The 22,956-nt window shown below is 35.7% G+C and overlaps 1 protein-coding gene across 1 annotated transcript in view; it reads right to left on the bottom strand.

The window, feature by feature from the left end:
* Positions 1-22,956, bottom strand: part of TM9SF3 (transmembrane 9 superfamily member 3) — a 46,594-nt gene that overhangs the window by 17,203 nt on the left and 6,435 nt on the right. The window contains exons 2-9 of the mRNA XM_051617012.1: positions 21,284-21,479; positions 13,363-13,485; positions 9,855-10,015; positions 7,098-7,175; positions 6,109-6,240; positions 5,418-5,584; positions 2,641-2,735; positions 603-733 (exon numbers count right to left, since the gene is read on the bottom strand). Coding sequence (XP_051472972.1) covers positions 603-733; positions 2,641-2,735; positions 5,418-5,584; positions 6,109-6,240; positions 7,098-7,175; positions 9,855-10,015; positions 13,363-13,485; positions 21,284-21,479 — 1,083 coding nt within the window. The remainder of the gene's footprint in view (positions 1-602; positions 734-2,640; positions 2,736-5,417; positions 5,585-6,108; positions 6,241-7,097; positions 7,176-9,854; positions 10,016-13,362; positions 13,486-21,283; positions 21,480-22,956) is intronic.

The raw sequence follows: 22,956 nt of genomic DNA, 5'->3' as shown, positions 1-22,956 counted from the left end.
GCCATGACAACAAACAAAATCCTGACAAAAGCCACGAGAAAGAAGAAAAGTCATCACCATTAAATAAGAAAGTAACCCAACCAGCATTGTTTTTCAAGTGACATGGCTAATACACAGATACAACACCATAACTGGATACTAAATACCACTTCAGAAGGTGAGAACAGTTATTCATTTCTGTAAAGTCAGATCTCCTCTGGACTTTTCATCTCATATTCTTAGTTGATCTTTTATTTTTTCTACTTGATTGCAAGTATTTGGAAGTATCTTTCACCTGGAATCCTTCTGTATTGCATTTTAGCTTATAACCAGTTTGCACTGGCAATCCAAAACAAAATTCAAGCTGCTAACTTCCCATGTTTTTGTGACACCAAGCTTGAATACAAAGCAGATGTGTCATTTTAAGCAGAGATGGCTGCTGTTGGCATCCAGCAGCTGTTGCTATTGTGATTAAAATGAATTATACTTGAAGAACCTCAAAACCCTCCCAGAATAAATGCCTAAGTAAGAAGTTAAAGCCATGAATCACAATTGTATTTAGACTAAAAGTTAGTTTTCCTGTGTCTACAGTGGTGTTCAAATTCTCCAGTAAAATCACTCACCATGGTTCCAAAGGGTATAGCTCTTGAAGCATGATAATAAATGGCAATGAAGTTAATAAAGAAGGCAGTTCCACACACCATTGCGGGAATAAGGAAGGCTCCAATGAACATCTGCTTTATCCATCGCCTTCCTGTAAGAAGGGACATTCCAATGCACTGGTGAGATAAGTTTTTTAAGAAAATACAGTATATCAGCAAGCTCTGCAGAATTTAGATCTTTGACTTCTCCTCCCCACAGGTGAAAGAAATAAGTAACAACATACAACACTGATACAAAAGCCAAGAGTCAACTGACAGTTTCACTTGACTCCTGGCAACTCAAAAGATGCAGCACATTAATCTATTTATTAGGCCAGCTGAAAAGACAAGAAAAGGGACACAGCGTGAGAACATTTCAGCTGAAGAATAGCATATGCTGACTAAGCCAGCCAAAGAAACTGGGGTAGGAAACTTAAGTGTATACGTAAACTGCAGATTAGCAGAGACAGATTGCAGAGCTGGTCTTGTGTAGAGCCTGCTCACACACTGAGGACACACGAGACCTCAGCACTACTCCCGGGACAACTCAGCACTACAGCTGCTTTCAGACAGCACCTGCTCCAGATTGTCTTGACCCAACTAAACTGACTCCAGACACTGAGGTTGCATTAAGGGACTGGCTATCCCTGGTATAAAGCAAAACGTATTTAATGCACAGAAAAATTGAACTCAAACATCTTCAACAGCAAAAAAGACAGAAAAAAAGTGATTTCCAAACCCCAGGCATAAAGGGAACAGCAACACTTGTTAGCAGTTATTACTAGGTTTAGAGCTCCCTGAGGAGCTCAACAAAACAGTCTTGGGCAATACCTTAAGAATTGTCACTGTCTGTATTGCCTTTACTTTCTATGCTCTTCAACACTGTCGCTATTTAATATACCACAGATGCATCTGTAATATGCACTAAATAAAAAACAGCCTAAAACCTAGCATATGCCTTTCAAGACCATCATATGTATTTTCACCATAAGCAAACAGAATCAACACTTCAGTTTGATGCATGTTTGATCTGTAGAAAAATGTAAACCTAGCTCAATTGTACAGCACGATCCATTTTAGAACAGCAACCCTAATTTACCTAGATCTGTTTTTCTATAAATGGCTAGGTTTATACACAAGCCACATGAAAAGAAACATCTAGCCTGCAAACTCGAAGTACATTAGAGTGCAGTTGGGACTGAATACTGACAAGTACATCATGCTGAAAATATAGAAATGTTCTTTTGCGAACTTACCAGAATTATTTTTTCTAAAGCACTGTAGAAGATAATAGATATCGATTACTCTTTCATTGCAGCATAGGGAATGGATGAAGCTAGTGGACTGCAAGGATGTAATTGGTCATAACTCGGAGACATAGTGGGGAGCACTTGAAGACAGCCTGTCCAAATTTGCTATGTCAAATTTATTTGGCTTCTGCTCTCTACTGATACTAATTTTGAATTTGCTAAGTATAAAGCAGAGCACATACTGACAAGTAGAACAACCTTCTTTAAGAGATGCTATGAACAGTTTTCCCCACACACAAGTAACAGTCTAGTAAGTACAGCATACTCATCCTTCCTTGTTAGTAAACATAACCCCCTCGTACCTATAGATATAGGAGGGCTATGTAAGAGTCATCTGGAGAAGATGACATGAGCTGTTTAACAGCATGTTACAGAACAAGGAAAGACTATAATACTGTCAGGATGTCACAAGCCAAACTATATACAAGAGCATAACAAGCTATTCATAAGCTGTAACTGTTGACAGTTCTTTAGCTCTTACTACTTTTAAATTAACCAAAGACTTCAGCTATCTTTAGCTAGAAAATGCAGCCAATACCAAATATATATGAAAATAATATTAAAATGTTTTTAGTATATTTAACTTTCATATTATTTCCATCTGAATGACCTAACTCCATGGGGATATTTCCACATTGGTGAAAATCAGAAAATACTAACATCTCCATTCAACAATGCAATGAAAATGCTAAAAAATGAAAACAACTTACCTCCTTGTCTAGCATAAAGACTTCCTCCAAAATATCCATTCACTGGCGATGTTGCAGCATAAACAAAAATAGCTGTACTAAGCATTGATCCTCTCCTACAAGTTATTATTTTGATAAATGAAATAGAAAACCAAACAATATTAGATCAAAATATTACAGTAAAACATGTACATTCAGCAGAAGAACCTATTTAGTATCATATGTAATTTAAAAATTTTAGAGTGCTTAAATTGTAAAATCTACATAAGAATGAGAACTCTTTGTATCCTAAACTTCAGGCCAAGTGTAATTCAATCTGTGAAATAGAGTTCCAACATACTACATTATTTTCTAATGTCCATTTATTTTCACTGGAGTACAAAATCTCACCTCTGGTCAAAATACTCTGACATTTGGATGTGTGATGCTTCTGTATAAAGAACTGAAATATTTACATGACATACATTAATTGTAAGGCTTAACTATTGCAGATACAAGGTACTCTTCGCTTAACAGAAAGGACATTATTAACAAAAATATACTGAGATTGTGAATTATGTTTCTGCTACCACTCAGAAATTAACTTTTAAGATTGAAAGTGTTCATCTTACAGAAAATTAGAAAATCTGATTTAGAAACTATAAATACAGTGATGAAGCCACAAATCAGCAAGTAGACCTATCAGAAGAGTTCAGTCATTTTAAAATTATCACCTCATTAAACACTACAGTACTCATTTTGGCATAATTTTTCTAAAATTTTACAGGCAATGCTAATAATTTTCAATCACAAAAGCTATCTCCAAATACAATTTTTAAAAAATCATATCTAAGAATAGCAAGATATGAATGTTATTAATGAACAGAGCTGTTTCCCCACGTCTCTCTGCTACTTTTTAATAGATAAAAGCAGTAGAAGGTTTTCAGCCAGTTTGCTCTACTATCTTTCAAGTTGGTTGTTCTGAAAGATTCCAGACTTTTTGTGTTCTGGCTTTTGATGGACCATTTCTGGATGCCCGCCCTATTCAAAGAAGTAATCTTTACCATAATGTGCTTCTAGGGTTGGATTGATTAAACTAAGCAAAATATACCTGCTGGTCACACATAATAAAGAAGCATTATGCCAATGTTTTCCTCTTAAAAAAATAAGCAATAGTTCCATTTTAGCAAGTTACTTGTTAGACAGAAACAAATGTTAACAGTTGCCCTAACTTAAATCAAATTAAGAAACACATGCAAAACCCCAGAAAACCATGCACAGTCTGAAGTTGACCCATGTAAATCCAGGCTGCCTGTAAAGTGACCAGCAGATGTTAATCTCGAGATTTTTTGTTCTTGAGTTTACTCACTTATGTTTCAAAAATTCTAATGGAAAAGCTTCTTAAAACATAAACCAGTATTAAAAAATAGCTGACATGGTCAAATTTCACTGAGAGATTCCCAGTTAGCATCAGCTACATAATCCCCAACAGTTTCAACAGACCTGAAGAAAACTGACATGAAATCATTCTTATCATGGTGGTTTACAGCCTTTTTCACTCACATCACTATTCTCCTGAACATAAGAATTTTCTGCACCAAGTTTGGCCAAATGTTCTTTTATGCACCCACAATTAAATTCACTTTGAAAGTGATATAAAGGGTAATGCAATAAAAGATTAAGTACACATATTTGTTTAAATTACTGTTCTGACACAATTTACAATTGATATTACTAGCATACAGCTTCCCTACAGTGCACAAATATTCTGAAACTATTTCATTCACTCCCTTAAAAGGCTGACATGTTATACAATTAAAAATTTATATGTAAGTCTATCTAGAAATGTAACTATGGGACACAAGAGGAAAATAACACCATATGAAAACCAAAAATATGCCAAGATCCTGGTACTACAGAGCGGCTTTTTAAACTCACCATTGAAAGGCAGCTAAATTCAAAACCAAGAGCTCCCTCTAGTGGCATATTAGAAGCGCTACAACTTGTTAATAGTTGCAGGTGATATTCAAGGAAAAATATAACAAAGATTTGAAATTTCAGCTATTGCTTAAAGCAAAGCACTTGTAAAAAAAACAATAAACCCCTCAGTATCCAAAATACAATCACTACAGAAACAGATTAAGTCCATCCGGGACACCAAAAAACTTCCAATAGATAAAAGGTAAGGAAGAAGACTAGTCGAACCACAAGTGGTGTGTTAAATCTAACCTGGAGTACATTTGTTTTAAATTAATTCTCCCCAGTCAGGACCACAACCTACCTACCACTAGAGGTTTTACAGGCAACACCTGCCAAGCAGTATGTGCTAGAAAGAACTTAAGAAATTAAATCTTCAGTTCTGAAACGACTTGTGCCTAAGATTGGTTTAACATTGTCAGCAGCAAATAGAATTATTCCCAACACAGCACACTCCTACTTCAGTCTTTACAGGACAAAGAGATGAAAAAAAAGAAATACAGGAATATCTTGTCACTCCAGATGAAACCAGGAGTGAAATATGTACCTTTCAATATTTATTTCCCATATAATCTACCCATGATGCTGCAGAAAAACAAGCTACAGTTTCCTAATAATTAATGTAAAAAGCAAACATTAAACCAGTAAAATTAAAGGAGACCAACTCACATTATAATAGTAGGACAAAGTTTCATTACAACTTAAAAGCACCCTTCTGAATACACCTCGTCATGTGCTAAAGACTCTCAAACATTTTTTTTCCAGGCCAGTTGGAACATTCATTTATACTATTATTTTTTTTGTTCATATAAGCATATCTATGTGGAAGGCATTGCACTTACTCTGTGTATAAATCTTCTATCATTGCAACAACAATGACTATGAGAGACACAGCAAAAATTTGACAGCCAGAACCAATAAGTGATGAAAATATCAGAGGATGACTGGATGGTCTAAAAACATCTCCATGGACCTGCTTCCACCCATACTCATCACCTAGATCTCTGTCCTAGGAAAAAAAATAATAATGGTAAAGACTAGTCATGACAACTAATGACAAACACACAAGCTAGGCATAAATTAAAGTTTTATTTATTAAAGCAACTTCAAGTTCAAGTATGTCTGCTCTCCTGAATGCATCAAATCTAGGAGAAGAGTTAACTTTTCAGATGCATACGAAGACACCAAAAATTACTACCTGAATGCATGATGCAGTAAAATCTGTATTTTGCCTGCCCCTTCCCCAGTCCCTAAAATCCTCTAACATGCTTGGGAGTACACAAAGGCTTCTAATACACACTCAGAACTGACCTCCTTTAACCTAAGTGTGACTTTGAAGATTAACACACTGAGTATAGACAGAATTCTGGGTTGCAACCTAAAAGCATCTTAAAAAGAAATAACATTTTCAAGATACACATGTGGCAGTTTTGTGTCCAATTGCAGAAAGCCATTCAGAGCTGCTAACACAATGAATATCCAAAGAGAATAAGCCTTAAGAGATTTTTTTAAAACCATGAATGCAGATCTTACCATGTCATCCATTTCTTCCTCTTTGCTGTATCTTGCATAATCTTTTCGCAAAGTTCTCATTAGTATCATAGACACTAGGCCAACCAGAAAGATCACCATCATAAAAGAATTGAAAATTGAAAACCAGTGAATCTACAAAAGAAAACACATTCCTAAGGTTTAGAACTGTAAATGTGTTTCAAATTTGTTCCAATAAGGATAAACTGTTGCCTAGCAGGACAGACAGTCAGCACTAGCTGAGTAACACTACAGTTGTAGAAAGCCCCACTAAAACTGGCCTTTGAAACACGCTACACACAAAGATTTTCAACAGCCAAGCTGCTCATGACAAAGTAATGGCAGCTCAGTTAAGCACCAGCAAAGTTTGAACAACACGCTGTGCATGCTCCCTTGGTTCAGGCAAGGCAACACTATGTGCTGCTGCTTTCCCAGAGAAGAGGTTTAAGTAGTAAAAGAGATGTTCACAGTCAAAAAAAAAAAAAAAAAAGGAACCATTGCATTTTTTTTAGAATCCCAAACCTCTACTTTCAAAAAGAAGTACAGCTCAGTATATTACTCCTAAGGAGATTACAACACTAAGTTTAACCATCACAACTGATACCACCAACTGGTTTAGGCTAATGCTTTTGCTTTGCATTTACTTCAGTAAGAAGTATATATACGACCAACTGCAGTTATTCAGCTTACAAGCTGTATGGTTGTGTCCCTGAAACTTGCTTGCTTACAATCATGTGAATATATTTACTTGAACTTCTCTGTATTTGCTGCAAGCCTGAGATTGCCTTTAGACATTTACTGAAGTGCTCTACAGAAGCCATCCTGTTTGAGCAATAGAACTATCACTTAAAACCTACAGTCCTAGACTTGCCTGTCTCATTGTCTCTGAACAAGTGGGACATCTAAGAATTCAAAGATGTCATCCAAAAATTCCATTACATCTTCTGAACTAAAGCAACCATTCTGAATGGATATTTTGTGGGGCTACATACCCTGTGCTGAAAGAAAGATGGGTCAAGATACTTGTCAAATCGGTCTTCAAACTTTACATCTGATTTCTTCCATTTCACCTGAAGTGAGAAAAATTTACACTTGAAAAGTTCATTATAACATGCTCACATGCAGAAACCCAAAACGTATTTTAAAAATCATCCCCTTCAGATGTTTTCTTCAATATGAATCGAGGTTTTGGCAAAAACAACAGACTGATTCTTCTTAAAGACTGACACCTACAGGTTAGACACAGAATGGATGCTACAAATCTTGCCTCACAGATCGAGTCTTGACCATGCTTACATTTAAGAACATGGAAGACTGATTGTCTTGCACTGCCTCAGGTCTTGCTGTCTCTATAAGACTAAACAAAGATGCAAATTTCTAGTTGTCAAATAACAAATCCTTTCAATTATTATAGAGGGAAGCTCATAGATACTCATGCTGAAGAAGCCAAACCCAAAATCCATCAGTGATCCTATTTTTCAGTTTTGTCAAATGAATGGGTCAAAGAGTATGCTTTTTTCCACAATAGATACTTGTAAAACAAAGAATTTTCTTGAAATACTTTTAGGCAGTAACTTTGAAAAATTCTCCCAAATTTGCCTAAGATTTCAGACCAAAGGTTAGAGAAAAAAAGCATGTTTAAATATACTAAAGAATGATGAGCCAGAAAGCAGTGGACTCTCTCCAAAGATTTTTGCTGCCAGCACATTCAGTTTTCTCAACATTTCCATGTGCTGCATTGTGTGAAGAGAGACTTGTGGAGAACACAAGCAGAGTTCACCAAGCAATGACAACACCGTCTACTTCTGCTCCCCCAACACTTAAAACAAATGCCAATAGGAAAGAAAAGGGCATAAACTGAGATACAAGCTGGCTGGAAGTGGATAAAAGGGATCAAACTGGACCCTAGAAGCCAGACGTTGAAATTTTAAAAGCTACAAGCTAAAAGCTGCTGCCTAATATCAGTAAAACCACAGGATTCTGTAATCTAGACACTTAACTGCCAATAAATAACTCTGAAACCAGATGGGGAAGTATGCATTTATGGCCATATTATCACAGAGTAGCAGCATATTACTGCTATCAGTTACTCCCTTAGCTGCACAGAGAGCTGGTTCAGATTTGGAAGATTTAATTGTACTAGCAAACTATATGGTGTTATTAGGGTAGAACAAAGTATTTTTCATAATTCTTGCCACATTATAGTTTTCATTTTATTTTTTAAATGCAATTTCAGAAATTAAACACAAATCTTCACTAATTTTTTTTCGAAAGCACACCAAGATTTGAAAATACCAGGATTTTTAATAAACTTGAAACAAATGCAGCCCCTTACATGTATCTTTTTAAAGTACATGACAAGGAACTATCCTTTCCAGCTAATGTTCTCCTATTCAGTATAGAAGAAAGCATATAAATGTAGATTGAAGACCTTTATCATTCACTATAGTCCTGAGACAGATTAAAACCCCCAAGACTCAAGTATTACTCACTTTGAAGTATGATACTAACATTCTTCAGTTCAAATTACACTGTTGTTCAAGATTATGAGCTCCAAATATTAATAGCTTTGAACATTGTTTTAAACAGATACATTTCTCATTAGAGTGTCTGCTGCTAAGAAGCATTGCTTAGAGTAAGCCTGACAAAGACAATCTGAACTAAACACCACATATACACCAGTCCAGCAGTTGCCCAGTGTTGCCAACAGAATTGGAAAGGTAAGTCTTGAACGGTGTATACTAAAAGTCTTTTAAGGGGACATCTAATGTTATTGTCACTACTGGCAGCTACTCAGTACTGTTCACCTCAAAATCCACAGAGCAAGTTGACTTCATAACGCTGGTGGAATTTGAAATAGAAAATTTCAAAATTTCTACTATCAGTTTTGCCATAGAAATTGGGAGATCAGTGTAAACTTAATTCTAGAAAGCACAGATAAACACCAATTACTACACTTCAAACTATGTAACTTGTTCAGCACAAGACAAAAGTGGAAAGAATATCCTCTGAAATAAAATCTTATGGTGTTACCTACTGCTAACACATTGTACAAAAACAATCCATTAAGAACCTGTTTCAGTACGCAAATGTGGTGAACAACAGAAGTGAACCATTACAGATTTAAGTAATGTCAAATTAGTAAGTAGGAAACTGAAAATTTTAATTTGTTATCTCAGATCAGCAAACATTGTTTGTTCATTACCTTTTATCACAGCAATTCAACACAACAGCAGAAGGCTCCAGGAAAAAAAAAAACTATTAATAAGGTTATATAAATAAAACAAGTTTCTACTGGATTGCAGAAACAAAAAAAGCTTTTATGCTAACTGCCTGCAAAGTATGAATGCTTACAGTGGGTTCTCGTCCCAGCTCAGAATCCAGTTCAAGTCCATGAGGCAAATGTCAGAGCTCCAAACAGTAAGAAAGTGCACACCTGCCGGAGGACTCCTCTACAGTTCTAATTTCTCTACCTTTTAAGATATCTTCCTTTCCTACAAAAACACTTTTCTGTGGATTATGCAAGTTTCAGTTTGTCTGCAGTGTTTAAAAAAATCATAATTTAACACTTATTCTTGATAAAACTATCAAGGCTTTTCAGTAATGAAAAAAAATATTTGAAGGAGTGAAGATACATCTTCCTCTGACATAGCCAGACGTAGTAATTCATGGTAGTATGCAAACAAGTATCTATTTTTCAGCTATTTCACCATGTAGTTTCTTATTATATGCATCACCAAATAACTTACTGAATATGACATCTGGATTTTTGTGTTTGGTACCAATTTCACCTTTCCTTCACTGGTCAGATTGACATCCACAATTCTGTTTCCATTATAACCGATTTCAAGTTTTTTATAAGTCCAAAGGTAATAATCTTCTCCATTTTCATCTGCTTCTCCAACAATACCTGCATAGTAAACAAGTGTAAGTATATGTTACAGGTATTCCCTTCAAATAGTCTGTAGTTATTATTCTATCTATGCATTACAAACTCATCTGTCAGGATTGCCCTGTATATTCTATCCACATGAAACACGTGCCAGATTGTGCCTATGCCATACAGCCTAGCACCTGGCACACTATGTTCCCACGGTAGTATCCAAAACCATGACATTACGGACCTCTAAACTACTTAAAGAACATTCTAATCACAGTGTTCCACATACCTAGGGAGATGCCCTGAACAAAAACAGTTAAGTCTAGCCTCTCCAGCTGGGACAGCAGTTCAAGAAAAGGAAAGAAAATAGAATAGCTTTATCTGCATGTACTTTAAAAGATCTGGCTGCCTTTTTAAGATCAGAAGAAAAAAGTGTAAACCTTCCAAAGCCCTCAAACAGGAGTCTGAAGTCATAACCTTTAGTTATTAGCAGTTAAAAATGTTATTTTATGCCTAGTCTTTACTGAAAATAAGAGTACTCCTTACTGGATATTCTGAGGACTTCCAAAGGAGGATTTCAAATATTAACAGTTGTGTGTATAACACTGACATCAGTAAGCCTTATCAAGTTGGAAAATCATGAAGAAGGTAAAACATGAACTTTAATAAAGTTGGCAGGAGACAAGAGGAATGCCACAAATCCATCTGGGTGAGTCCAGAGAAGTGAGTGGTCTGCTTTAAGACCAGAATTAAACACAAGTTGCCTAGAATTCTCAGCAAACATTAACACCAACTGTATCCTTATTTTCTTTTGGTAGCAAAAAAAAAAAAAAAAAAATTATTACTCTAGTCATTTACATTTATTGAAGAAAATTTTGGTTTAATCCAGCCCCAAGACACAAATCAACAATTTAAAACATGGTGGACTGGGTGATGCAATACATACATTACACGCAGGCTAGCAGGGTTCTCAGGAAAAGTATTCCACATGAAGTGTATCAACATGATAGCTTGCACATAGTAAGAAAAAAGTATTTTTGGCCCAAAATATATTTAATGCAAGTTGAGGATAACCAGGTCTGCACACTATCTTAATAAAACAAAAAAAAGTCTCAGTATGCAGAGTATTTCAGAGATGCCATCATAATTACTAAGTTAACAGCTATGTGACGACATTCAATCAAACAAAAGATACCAGTTTTCCTTTTGTATTTTCCACCACATTGTAAGGTACTAGGCAAGTCTGTATCATGTTCAAAGACACCTAGAAGCTGGAGAAACCACATGTATGGTGTCACTCATGCCATATTCGTAACAGAAATATTTGTAACAAAAACTGTTAAGTGAGCAGCAAGCCTCAGAGCTTTAACTTTTAAGCAGTACTCGGAGCCTGGAATACTGCTGTTGTTTAACAGAGATCCATCAAAATCAGAATTAATGCAGATAAGCTACATTCACAGTTTTCTACACTGTATGTGGAACCCAAAGGTCAGAAAAGCTTGTTCAGAGAAACAACTCTGATCAGTTCAGGTACATCCACTCCTTTCTATGCCCCCCCTCAAGAACAAACTCATTTTTTGGAACAAAAGCCAGGCTGATACTGAACAATCTACAGTCTGGCAGCAGTTTTACCGAGCCCTCAGGAGCCACCAACCAAAATCTTCAGCACTACTTACTTTCACACCACATGTCAGATTATACCTTGCATAATATAATCTGTACTTACAATGCTTCAAGAATTACAATTTGAGGTCCTGGTTCCAAATAACTACCAAAACCAGCTTCTTAACATCATCCTAAGACAATACTTAGATTCTTTGTGTTTGTTAGCTGCACCATTACAAATGACTTCTTGTGCATATGAAGCGTACTACTGAAGAACATTAAAAATGCTGGAACCACAGTAAAACGGAGTTTTCAGCTGAGAGCATAAAATTTAGTCAGTGTGTAGAAGATTTAGTAAGTATATTTGTTCTTCTGTATTTGAGGTGAGAAAAAGTGCTCCTAAATAAGAGCAGAAATATCAGTCTTGAAAGTCTCCAAGACTTGCTAGCCACACAGGATTCCAAAGAAGTCAGCTTAGCATCATTCATCCTTGGGCAGTCTAAAGCCTACATAGCTGCCACTACTCTAGGAGAATTATTGCTCTTTTGCTGAAACGTCAAAAGCATAAAAAATACTGTGGGAACAAATGTCACTCACAGATGAATTTAAAAAGCATACTAGCAATTGTGCAAGAAGTGTAGCAGAGGCCACAGTTTAATTAGGGTATACCCCAAGCCCTGCCACAGAGCTGTCACACACACTAAGCAAATCAGCTGAAACGAACAAATACAATTTATGAGTACTTCTCCTGTTAGGCATTATAATGTTAGCTCTTACAAACAAACTGTAAATGAAGGACTAAAAAAAACCCATCCTCTGTCAGAATGAATAAATGATGCGTAGCATTATTCAGCATGCCACCCATCAAAGAACTTCTGTCATGTGGCTTAAACTGTACTTTTGTAGCTGTTCCAGGGTTTTGTTTATTTTGGGCAGCTGTACTTCTTTCATGGAACACAAGAAACAAAGATTTTACCTTAATCTGTTTTGTGGTGCTTTTCATTTTCCTTTAGTCTATATCTACAAGAGGAAGAACATGGCTAGGAGTCTGGTTGATTGCTTTTAGTGCAAGGGTGCAATCTGCAGAGCACTCTTTACTAGGTTGTGATCACAGGTTACAAGGGAGTAGAAAAAAAACAAACCACAACAAGCAGCCAGAGAGCTTATAGACAATGGCAATAAGGACACAAACTTTGATTCAAAATACAAACTCTTCCAAGGCCAGACTAACAATGCTAAGGAAGAGCAATTTTTAGAACTCTGTAAGAACAAGTAAAGTAAAAGTCCTTCATATAAGCAGAGACTGCACTGGCAAAATTGTTAAAAGTCACTAAATTACCATAAAAGCAAATCAAACAGCCCTTGCACTAGTAATAATTCCATGAATAAACAAGAGAACTAGCAAAATAAAAGTTTAAATATTGAAATAGTTTTACAAAAGTTGTAATTCATGAACACGGACCTTCTATCTGACCTATCTAATTATCACTCACTCGAACACTTAAAAGAATTTAACCCTAAGAACTTCATATTATTAAATCACTGCTTGAGAAATAAAACCGCTTTTCACTGTTTTTGTAATTCACTAGTACAAGCCATCCCACTGTTCTTTCAATGCAACAATCCTTCAACTTATTTGCATTATTTGGTTACGTAAGTTCCACGTACTTGGGGGATTCTTGTAATGAAGCTTAGTCATTAAATTACCTCATGAAATACACTAACACAGGCCTCCTGTAGTTGTAATCAAGTTGTTTATGCACATCACTCACCCCATATCGGCAAGTCATCAATATACATCTGGTACCAATAGTGATTTTTGATAGCATACACAAATGCATCTCTTCTGCCTTTGTCCAAGTCAATTTCACAGTAAGTTGTTTGCATTACATCGTCTGCAAAAAAAAAAAATCAAAGCACAGTTAATGGTTTATTAATGAGCTGGCTCAAAGCAAAGGCAAACTAAGCAAACGGAGGAATGGAACTTGCTGGAGTCTTTAAACCCTCCCAGTTATCCTCAAGTAGGTAACAAAAACATTAAAAAAAGGAACCATTACAGGACTATATTATTGTTTTTGCAATTCTACCCTTCCACAGGAAGAAACATTCCACAGACTGGATAAGGAAAGGTTTCAAATTATCTTTTTGCTATGTCACTCACACTAATTTAAGATTCATTTACATTTTGTTTTATCTGGACAGACTATGACAATTCTTTCACTTAACAAGAGGTATGAAATGATTAACAAATGCCTAAAACTGTATATTATATTACTTTTCCATTTCAGTATAATCAGGCTCACTGACTAAGAATACTGTTCATAAAAAACACAACTTTTTAAAGTTCCCAGCAATTTTCAAGAAACTATCATAAAGGAATAAAATAAACAATAAGGATAAGGTAGAAAAAAAAAAGAAGACAAAAATAGAAATAATGCAAAGAATGCACATGAGGCTGCATTTGGAAATAAAATAAATCCACTTCTTCAAGCCAGAAAGCTATTTTCCCGATCTACAATTTGTAGGTATTGCAGTCAGCAGCCTTTTTTTTTTTCTTCACATCCCAATGTTATTTCTAGCATTTCCTTTTCAAGTGAAGTAAGACAAAAGGACTCATATTTACAAGAATTCAGTCAGCAACACATTTAGAGACAAAAATGCCCATCCACTTCGTGAATGTTTTCACTCTGCAAACAGTGTACTGAAGTTAACATAAATAATTCCAGCCCTGCCTCCCTCCTCTTTTTGTCTTCACTGGAATCAAGGATCCATTTCTAATAGGTAAAATTAATTTTTGTCCCAAGTACAGCTCTAACCTCTATCAAAATCGAGCTCACTTTCTCCCGCAACATAAACAGAAAGTCAAATCACCTGCACAGAAAAAGCCCCAGCAAGCAGAATATTTCCAATACAAAACACTGTTTGTCTGATAATGACAATTTGTCAAAATGAAAGTATGCAGAGTTATGTTTGGTCAAGCAAAACCCGGTGAAACAAGACAATAAGAAACGAGCTAACCCCAGTCATGTATATTTGCAGTGATTTCCTGTAGCCCTGGACAAAATATTGCCCCTGGAATGGATGCACCTCTTTCTCCTATTTCTTATGAAAATACTAGCATTGTCTAAGCTTTGCTTCTTCCACGACCTAACAAACGCACTCTCTAAGCTTCATTTTTTCACTGACAAAAAAATTATGATTTTTCAGACTGAGGCAAGAAAGCTTTTGCTGGGGAAAAAAAAAGCGAAAAACATAATCACTTAAGTCAACAACTGTCCCAAGAAGATTTTTAGATGACAGATTACATCTTCAGGACCTGTACTGGTACATTCAGGAGAGGGATGCCATTAAAGCTGGCACCACAGCTGAAACACAGACTTACAAAACCAGGCCTCAATTAGCATTTATGCCCTTGCTGAGCTGTATCCTACACTTTTTGGACTATGTTCCCCCAAAAGATGCCTCTGCTTGGCACTTTTCACTTCAACAGATTTTTTGAGTCATCTTGACATTAATTAAAAGAAAATATGAATCCCTATCTTCTGGATTTGTTGCTAAGTAGGGATTAATTCTTTCCAAAATACATGGCACTTTTTGTCACCTAGGAGTTTCACACTATACTCAAAGAAAGGATGATGCCTATGCTAATGTTGATTTTAACTCAAAAAGAATTGTTGAACACACAGAGGTCAAAGGAAATACACTGTGAATTAAAGTAACGATAAAGATAAGCTAGTAGAGGCTGCTAAATGAAGCATTACCTAGTGCCAGAGCAAAGAAGCCTAATCTGGGGAAGTGCTACAGGGGCCAGGCTGGTTTTTAGGTGGTTCGCTCAACTGTTTCAGCCACACAGACAGTGTTGTCAGCACAACTAATGGACAACACCGGGATCTGAGCAAGTGCTACTACTGAAATAAAAATCACATTAACTATAAGTGGTCTTTTTAGAGACCTTCCCCATTTTATGGGCTGAACACAGCTGCCTTTGTTTGTAGTTATTAACCAAGACAAATTTGGTACTAGATTGTAGTGTAATACCAAGTTATTCCATGGGCTTTCAGATCCTGGAATTTGCCACTATTTTTTCTTCCTTTCTTTTTTACTAACTGAAATGTGCCATTCTGCATCTAATATTCTAGACTGCAAACACCGGCCTTTGTCACTTAAAAAAAAAATAATTTGAAGTATCTTTTGAAGTGAAATAACTGCACTGACATTTGACTAAACTGAAGACAGCAGCATGCCATCAAAACACTGTCTTAACCCATTTTTATGGGTCTTATTTGCAATATCCAGAAAACTAAAAGACATCATAGTATTATTACAATCAACCGTGGACCAACTACATTACAAGTTACTCCAGTGCATGTACACAAAAACCCAGCAGTGTCATTAGAAACAACCTTGTTCAACTCTTGCAAAAGATAGGTCTGACTTTGCACATGGTACGTGATCTCACCCTCAGCCATACTACACAGCACAGTTCCTCTCACCTTCCTCTAACATAACTGAATGAAGGCAAGAGCCATTGGGAACGCTAAAGCTGTCCTTTAGTTACAGGACAGGATTAGACGGTTAAGCTTAAGTCCCTTGTGTCAAATGATTAAATGAAAGTAGCTCAGTGGCTGGGGAAGCTCAAGTCTACTTCATTACAGCTTTACCACATCTGAAGTTTGGCATATGTTAGATAGTTCATATCCAACTTATGGCGGTGTCTGAGAGAAAGGTGAAGTTATAGGTAGGTTTTGTATTGTGTCCACATCAGGGATGTCAAAGAGTTAACATCTGCTATATAAGACAGCTTCAGTAATGTCAGTAGCAGGTCAAGCAAATTTTAAAAGAGCATGAAGACAGAAATCATTAGAAAAGCAGGTATGTTTATGAGAAATTTCAAATTTCCTATGAACAGTCAGATCAACTGAGTTTTATTTAAACATATAAACCATATAAAACCTCATTACATCTAGCCATCTCCTAGTACAACACCAAACATCATCCTGGATGGCTGTCATATTTTCTAGAAGCGTTGCAGAAGAAGTCTGAGGCAAGGAGTTCTCATGTAGAAGTATGGTCATGTAATAACATTTCTAAATAATAATGTTATAATAACTAATTTTCCCCTTTAAAATTAATATTCTCTGACTGGCATTGAATGGCAATGTCAAAACTTAATTTTCTAAACAAAGTTGCTGTGATCCCAATGATCAATACATTAAATAATTCAGTAGGTCTCAGGTGTAACGTAGAGGAAAAAGCACGGTTACTCTAGATTTAGCCTGACAAGAGAATTAAACGTGCTGAAAATCTAAAGTAAAAAATGCATGTTAACAATCCATCACTTTCTTCACAAAGGTATTTATACTGATGTGAGTTGTGGTATAAGAACAACATTGTCCATATTTGTAAAAAAAGGGAAATCCAGCTATTCTGTATGGTTGCAGGCATCCTTTTATGTGGCAAGTTTTTAAATACAACAAACACTTTTTCATGGATCCTTGAATACACTGTAGAACAGCCCCATTAGTCACCATGGCAAGCATCTCAGTGCAAACCTCTTTTCTCAGCAAAATACGTTTCTGCAAGGCCATAATTTTCTTATTCTATTTCAAAAATACACGCAAGGTCCACTGATTCAACTGACAGTTTTACTTTCACAGTCTATGGTGCTTCAGTTACTGACAGCTGCAGCCTAAATAATTCTTAGCATATAAAGACAGCTTCACACTTACCTGCTACTACGGCCCAGTCAAACTATGGTGAGAAGGGAACAGTTTTTAATTGCAGAAGCTAATTTATTAGAACAATTCTAATGCGCTTTTACTCACTCCAGAGGATAAAAACCTGAAAGTATAATCCAATTTAATTTTGCAAACTAGTATAACACTCATTTAAAGAGGAAAAATACCTGTAATTGTTAGTCTTGCCATAATCCCAAACACACCGGAGGAAAACCATGATTACCTGTTAAATCATAACTTAGATCTGATTGACATATTCATGAAGAAGATCTGTGCAAGTCTTTCACACAGTTATGTCAAAATTTTGAAAAGCAGCTCCCTGTGGTTAGGTATTTAAATGCATATTCAAGCATCTAAATTATTGAAACAGACTCGAGTAGCTCCTAGTAATTTCAACTGCAGATGTTAAACAGTTAATCCTTCCTGGAGTTCTTTTACTTTAAAACATATTAATCTATCGTTGGCAAAACATAAGCTTATATTTGTTAAGAAAAAACAAAACAAAAACAAAACACAAAACACCAAGAACTCCATTTCAGTTTCATCACAGCAACTTCTGGACCACTGGTGGGAGGATGGAGCAGTCACAAAATAAAATTAATCCATTACAAAAAAATTTCAATTTTACTGATGCAATCCAGGCACAATTATTTAAAAAAAAAAAAAAAAGAACATCCCTTCAGCCAAGATCAAGATCTACCATTAAGGAGATACCATCATATCGGAAAAGAACTATTCATACAAATGCTAATTTTAAGGGCTGGTCTATGACATTTAAATCTTCCTACATGCATTGGATATAAATTGTACTGATTCCACAACACCTTTTAAGCCTGTAAAAATTAATCTCAGATAGCAATCTTTTTATTTTTAAAACCTGCATATCAAGGAGACTTTAATTTTACATAGCTTTACCTTAAATATGTACTAACAACTATTGCTACAGTTAATTTATACTTGTTACTCTGAAATTTGGAAATAAGGATATTTTAATACTTTTAATAGCAGATTATATATAGTAAAACAGAGTTGACTCCCATTCAGATTTCACTTCATGGATCCATTGCAAGAAATACCTTCTGATATAGAAGCTGCTGGATGTCAGCTACCAGCAAAGAGATTATTTTCTTCATCTTTTATCCAGAGGACACAGATTGTAAAGGAGAAAACTAGAAGCAGACACGGCTTCCCAGTTCATGTACACATACTTATTCATCAACCAGCTACCATGTACCATCTGCTTCATAGAAAACATCTAACCTGCAGCCACTTTGGAGTTAAATTCACTGCAGGTCCAATAGATTAGAAATCTACACAGAGCACCAATGTGTTACTAATAATTACATTTTAAAGGGCAACAAAGGACATGGATGAAGAGGAATTTCCCACCTGCTAGGTAAGGTACTAGCACATCCCTCCCTTTTAATTACAAGCCATAAAAACCAGATTATTTTTGAAATCTCTGATCTCATATCCATTCAAAGCCTGTTTTGAACAACATATGCCAAGTCTGTCTGAAAGAATACACCCCAATATCACAACTAAATACCTGCGATGCACTAGTAAAAATATCAGACATGCAAAAAAGCACCTGAAAAAAATAGTAAGAGCAGAAAATCAGACCTTAAGCCCTGAAGAAATTCTAATATCCTTATGATAGAGGGAAAATCTAATCCTTTCTGTGTTGAAACATCAGCACAAGCTGATGAATCAGATATTGAAATTCCTAACCTGAAAGCACAATAAGAGTTAGGGAAAAGATATTTCCCTGTTGTAAAGAACTACAGAAGACAACAGCCAAAACTCATCTGGCAGGAACATAATCAAAACGAAAATAATCACAACTTACAAAAACCATAGCGCTTTTTCACCATTCTGAATCTGTGTTAGTCTGGGATGGCTTCGGCTCCCTGTAATTTTGAATTTTAAAAGAATTCTCTTAACCAAATAGGAACAGCATAAATTCCTATGCACTGAGGAGCTGGAGGCTCAATGTTAGCCAAGTTATGCTTTCTTGAACAAAAATAAGTACATGTTAAGTATCTTTTTTCTAAGTCTTAGATTAAAGAATTAGCCAAAAAAATACCTCATTAATTTATCTGTTATTTAAGTATTTCACAGAATTATTTCAGTGTATTCACAGAAGAACAGATTTGCCTAATGATCTACTTCTGAATATTCTCCCCAGAAATGGCAGAAGATCCTCTGAAAAGCTAAACTACCTCTGACTATAGACTATGAAGTGATCACAAGAGGAAACAAAAGATAAACTGAAAGTTTCATCTATCTCATGTTAGATCAGGAAAATTAGATGAATGCGCTTTACAAATCTAAACCAGTGAGACTACTGCAGATACTTCTGGTATAACAGAGACTCTAGCTTTTTTGGACCCTTTAAGAAGAAAACTCTTCAAGCATTTCAGCCTGTCCCTGATGTTAATCTAGACTACTTCCTTCCCTTGATATCATCTCAATACTTCCACTATAAAAACAGACTACTAACATTACTACCTCCAGGTCAAGAAGGAAAAGGGCAGGTGCAAAAATTGAGCTACAAAACAGCACAATCTGCTCAGTACTCCCAGGCACACAATGAAAGACCTGATCTAACAAAAATTTAATATGATAGGCAAATTAATTAACTACGGATAAAATTCAGAAGATAAAACTGGGAAGAGGACACTTCATAACAGCAAACATTAATTCACAAATCTTAGTCTTTTCACTTTGGTCCTGCATTTAAATGGTACCTTCATCACTGGAATCACACAATCTCTGTAAAGATGGGGCAATTTAAGGAAGTAAAAATTACATACATAATTGGCTGTAAAAATAAAAACGTGTCATATTCTAACAGTTTTACTTAATCTTCACAGCAGTGTTGATTTACTGCCAGTTGCCTTCTCTCTTCTTTCAATTTTGAAGAAGGATTACTGGTTCTAAGAAGCTTTTAAAATTTTACTCCACTTACCTTACCTATAACACAAACATAATCTAGTCTCTTATTTTGCTGAAGTCCAGCTTTGAATAAACTTTGGTAACTTACAGAAACCACATCCCATCTGATTGCAAGTGCTCACACAAGAGATACTATGTATAAGTTTTCCATCCAGTTAAGCACTGGTGATGCAATTAACTGTAGCCCTCTAGGGAAAAGAATACATATACACAGAAATCCAAATGGGACTAAATATATAGATGTTAAAAATCAGTACAGACAAAAAGAGTGTTATTATTTGAAGCTCTGCAATTACCAGTTAGAGAGATCTGAAAGGACTACGGGTACCAAAGAACACATACAGAGAAATCACGCAATAGAAGAATCAGCCCTCAACACCAAGAAGTTAAATGTCATCTTTGGAACAGTATGGATAGAGGGAGAGGGCAGGAAACAAGGAAAAAAAACTTTACCAACTCCATCATGACTAACATATGATAAGTTAGAGCTAAAAATATAAAGGTATTTGTGAAAGGTATTTTAAACTACACTGTAACCAAGTACAAATAATTAACTTTGCGTTAAAGTAGAACTTCGAGATGTTAAGCCCTTGTTACTCCTTTCCAACTGCAGAGTCTGCAAGTAACCAACACCATAAAAAAAAAAATAAATCACATCTTCAGAACTGATAACTCCAGAATGTTAATATCCAATAAATATCCTTTTAATCATTCATACACAGGAGGCTCAGTTTTACTTTATAAATTGTAATCAGTTACTTCAGAAGCATACATCTGCTGCAAACACCTCCCTTAAAGAGCACATAGATGAAAACTTTACTGTAAACTGAAAAGCCAGTGGTGATAAGACAACCTTGCAGGACATTTCAAGTAACAAAACACAATACACTTAGTTGCTAGTAGCAGCTAACTTTCAGTTCTTCTAGTTAAAAAAATAAAGTTTTAAGGGTTTGTGGAGGTTTTTTTTAAGTGACTTAATGCATTTTCAAGTGCTTACCTTTAAATTTGATGTCAAGACCACTAAATTCCAATTCAACTCCTTGAAGTGCTTCTCCTAGGGTTTCATGGTAGTGGCTGATGCTTTTTTTTGATCCCACACAGAAAGGGAGAGAGAAGTATTTGTATGTTTCTTGGCGATTGTGGTAGGGTCCTACTGTATTCATCCATAAAACAACTTCCTCTTTATCTTGGTACTGAAAGATAAAAGTTATTGAATTAGATGAGATGCCCAGCAGAATAAAAATATTCAAGAAACTCTCTCATTCATATTAACTAGCAAGGCCAGATTGCTCAATCACAGGCAACTGTTACATTTAAAGACAGTCAAATATTTCAGTATCGTGGGTGGCAGGTACTCAGGTATTCCAAGACAAGATTTTCAGCCTGCTTTCCTACAAAAGAAAAGCTTAATTGATTGTACACTTTCCCAGACCCTAGCACTGAAGTATCAGAAGAGGAAGACTCATACAAATATAATAGAGAAGCAGAAGATGCAGAGAGCAGAAGTGGAAAAAAGCAGAAGTCTGAAAAATAAAAAAGCTCTTGTAAATTTTTGCGGAAACATGGATCCATTAAAAGCAAAACTATCTCGACTAAGACAAAGGAAATAGCTAAACAAGATCTTAGCAACTAAATAAGGCAACCTACCCATGGTGAAAGGTACACTGTATTTTCCTAAAATGCAACTCCTTTTCATTTCTGCAATGGTCTAAATTACATTTAAAATTCCCAGAAAGCACAACACCTCAAAGGAAGTGCTAAAATTAAGACGTGGCATACCTACAGTAGCTAAGTGACAAAACAGTCAGACAGAAGGACTGTACTGTGATGCATTTCCAACATTTTCACAGTCAAAAAACAGAGCAGAAAGAAGTCTGGTGGCTGCCATTAAATTATTTCTGGAAACATCCAGCCTTCACTTTCAACAGCTATTGTGAGCCAGGAAAACTTATTCCTTGGCTAAGAGCCAGTAATTTTTTTTCAAGTCCTTCATAACTTTTCAACAACAAAGAAGTCCTCCAAGCCATTCATATATCAGTATTAAAATACTGCATTAATTCAGCAGAATTAAGTGATTTGAAATCATTACTTTCACTGTATCTATCTGAATGCATCTGGATGAGGTTTGCTGGTTACTACAAAGCCTCTCACCCAATACAACTTCACCTACTAAAATTTCCACAGATTACGAGGTACAGTGATCTAACTTTAAAGGCAGAAAAAAAATCCTACTTATAACTGTACCCATTTGAAAGCACAATCACCATATAGATCCTGATATTTTTTTGAAGTACAGAAGAATTTGAGAGATATTTTAAAACCAATATCCTAACACAGAGCACATTGAAGAGGAAAATAAAGTCAAATGTTAATTGGCTATAACTATTTCATAGCACACAGCTAAAATCCTGAGTCGAGTCCTGCATCTCTGTTTTTAAGAAATGAACAAAGGTTCTTCATCTCCATTTATTTTGAATAACCAGTCATACTGACAAGTCAACACAGAAATAATTAGCTACACACGGAATGCAATAAATTCTTCAGATGAGGTGTTAAAAAGTTAAACTCAAGGATTTAAACAAACATGCTTTGGGAAATATTTTAATCCCTTTGTACTAACACGTCATCTCAATGACAAGCCTCATCTTTTCTGTTTACAAAGATACACAA

This window comes from Apus apus, chromosome 4 (assembly GCF_020740795.1).
Source record: "Apus apus isolate bApuApu2 chromosome 4, bApuApu2.pri.cur, whole genome shotgun sequence".
NCBI classification, from domain to species: Eukaryota; Metazoa; Chordata; class Aves; order Apodiformes; family Apodidae; genus Apus; species Apus apus.
Note: the sequence above shows the minus strand (reverse complement) of the source record. Positions and strands in the feature narration are given on the sequence as shown.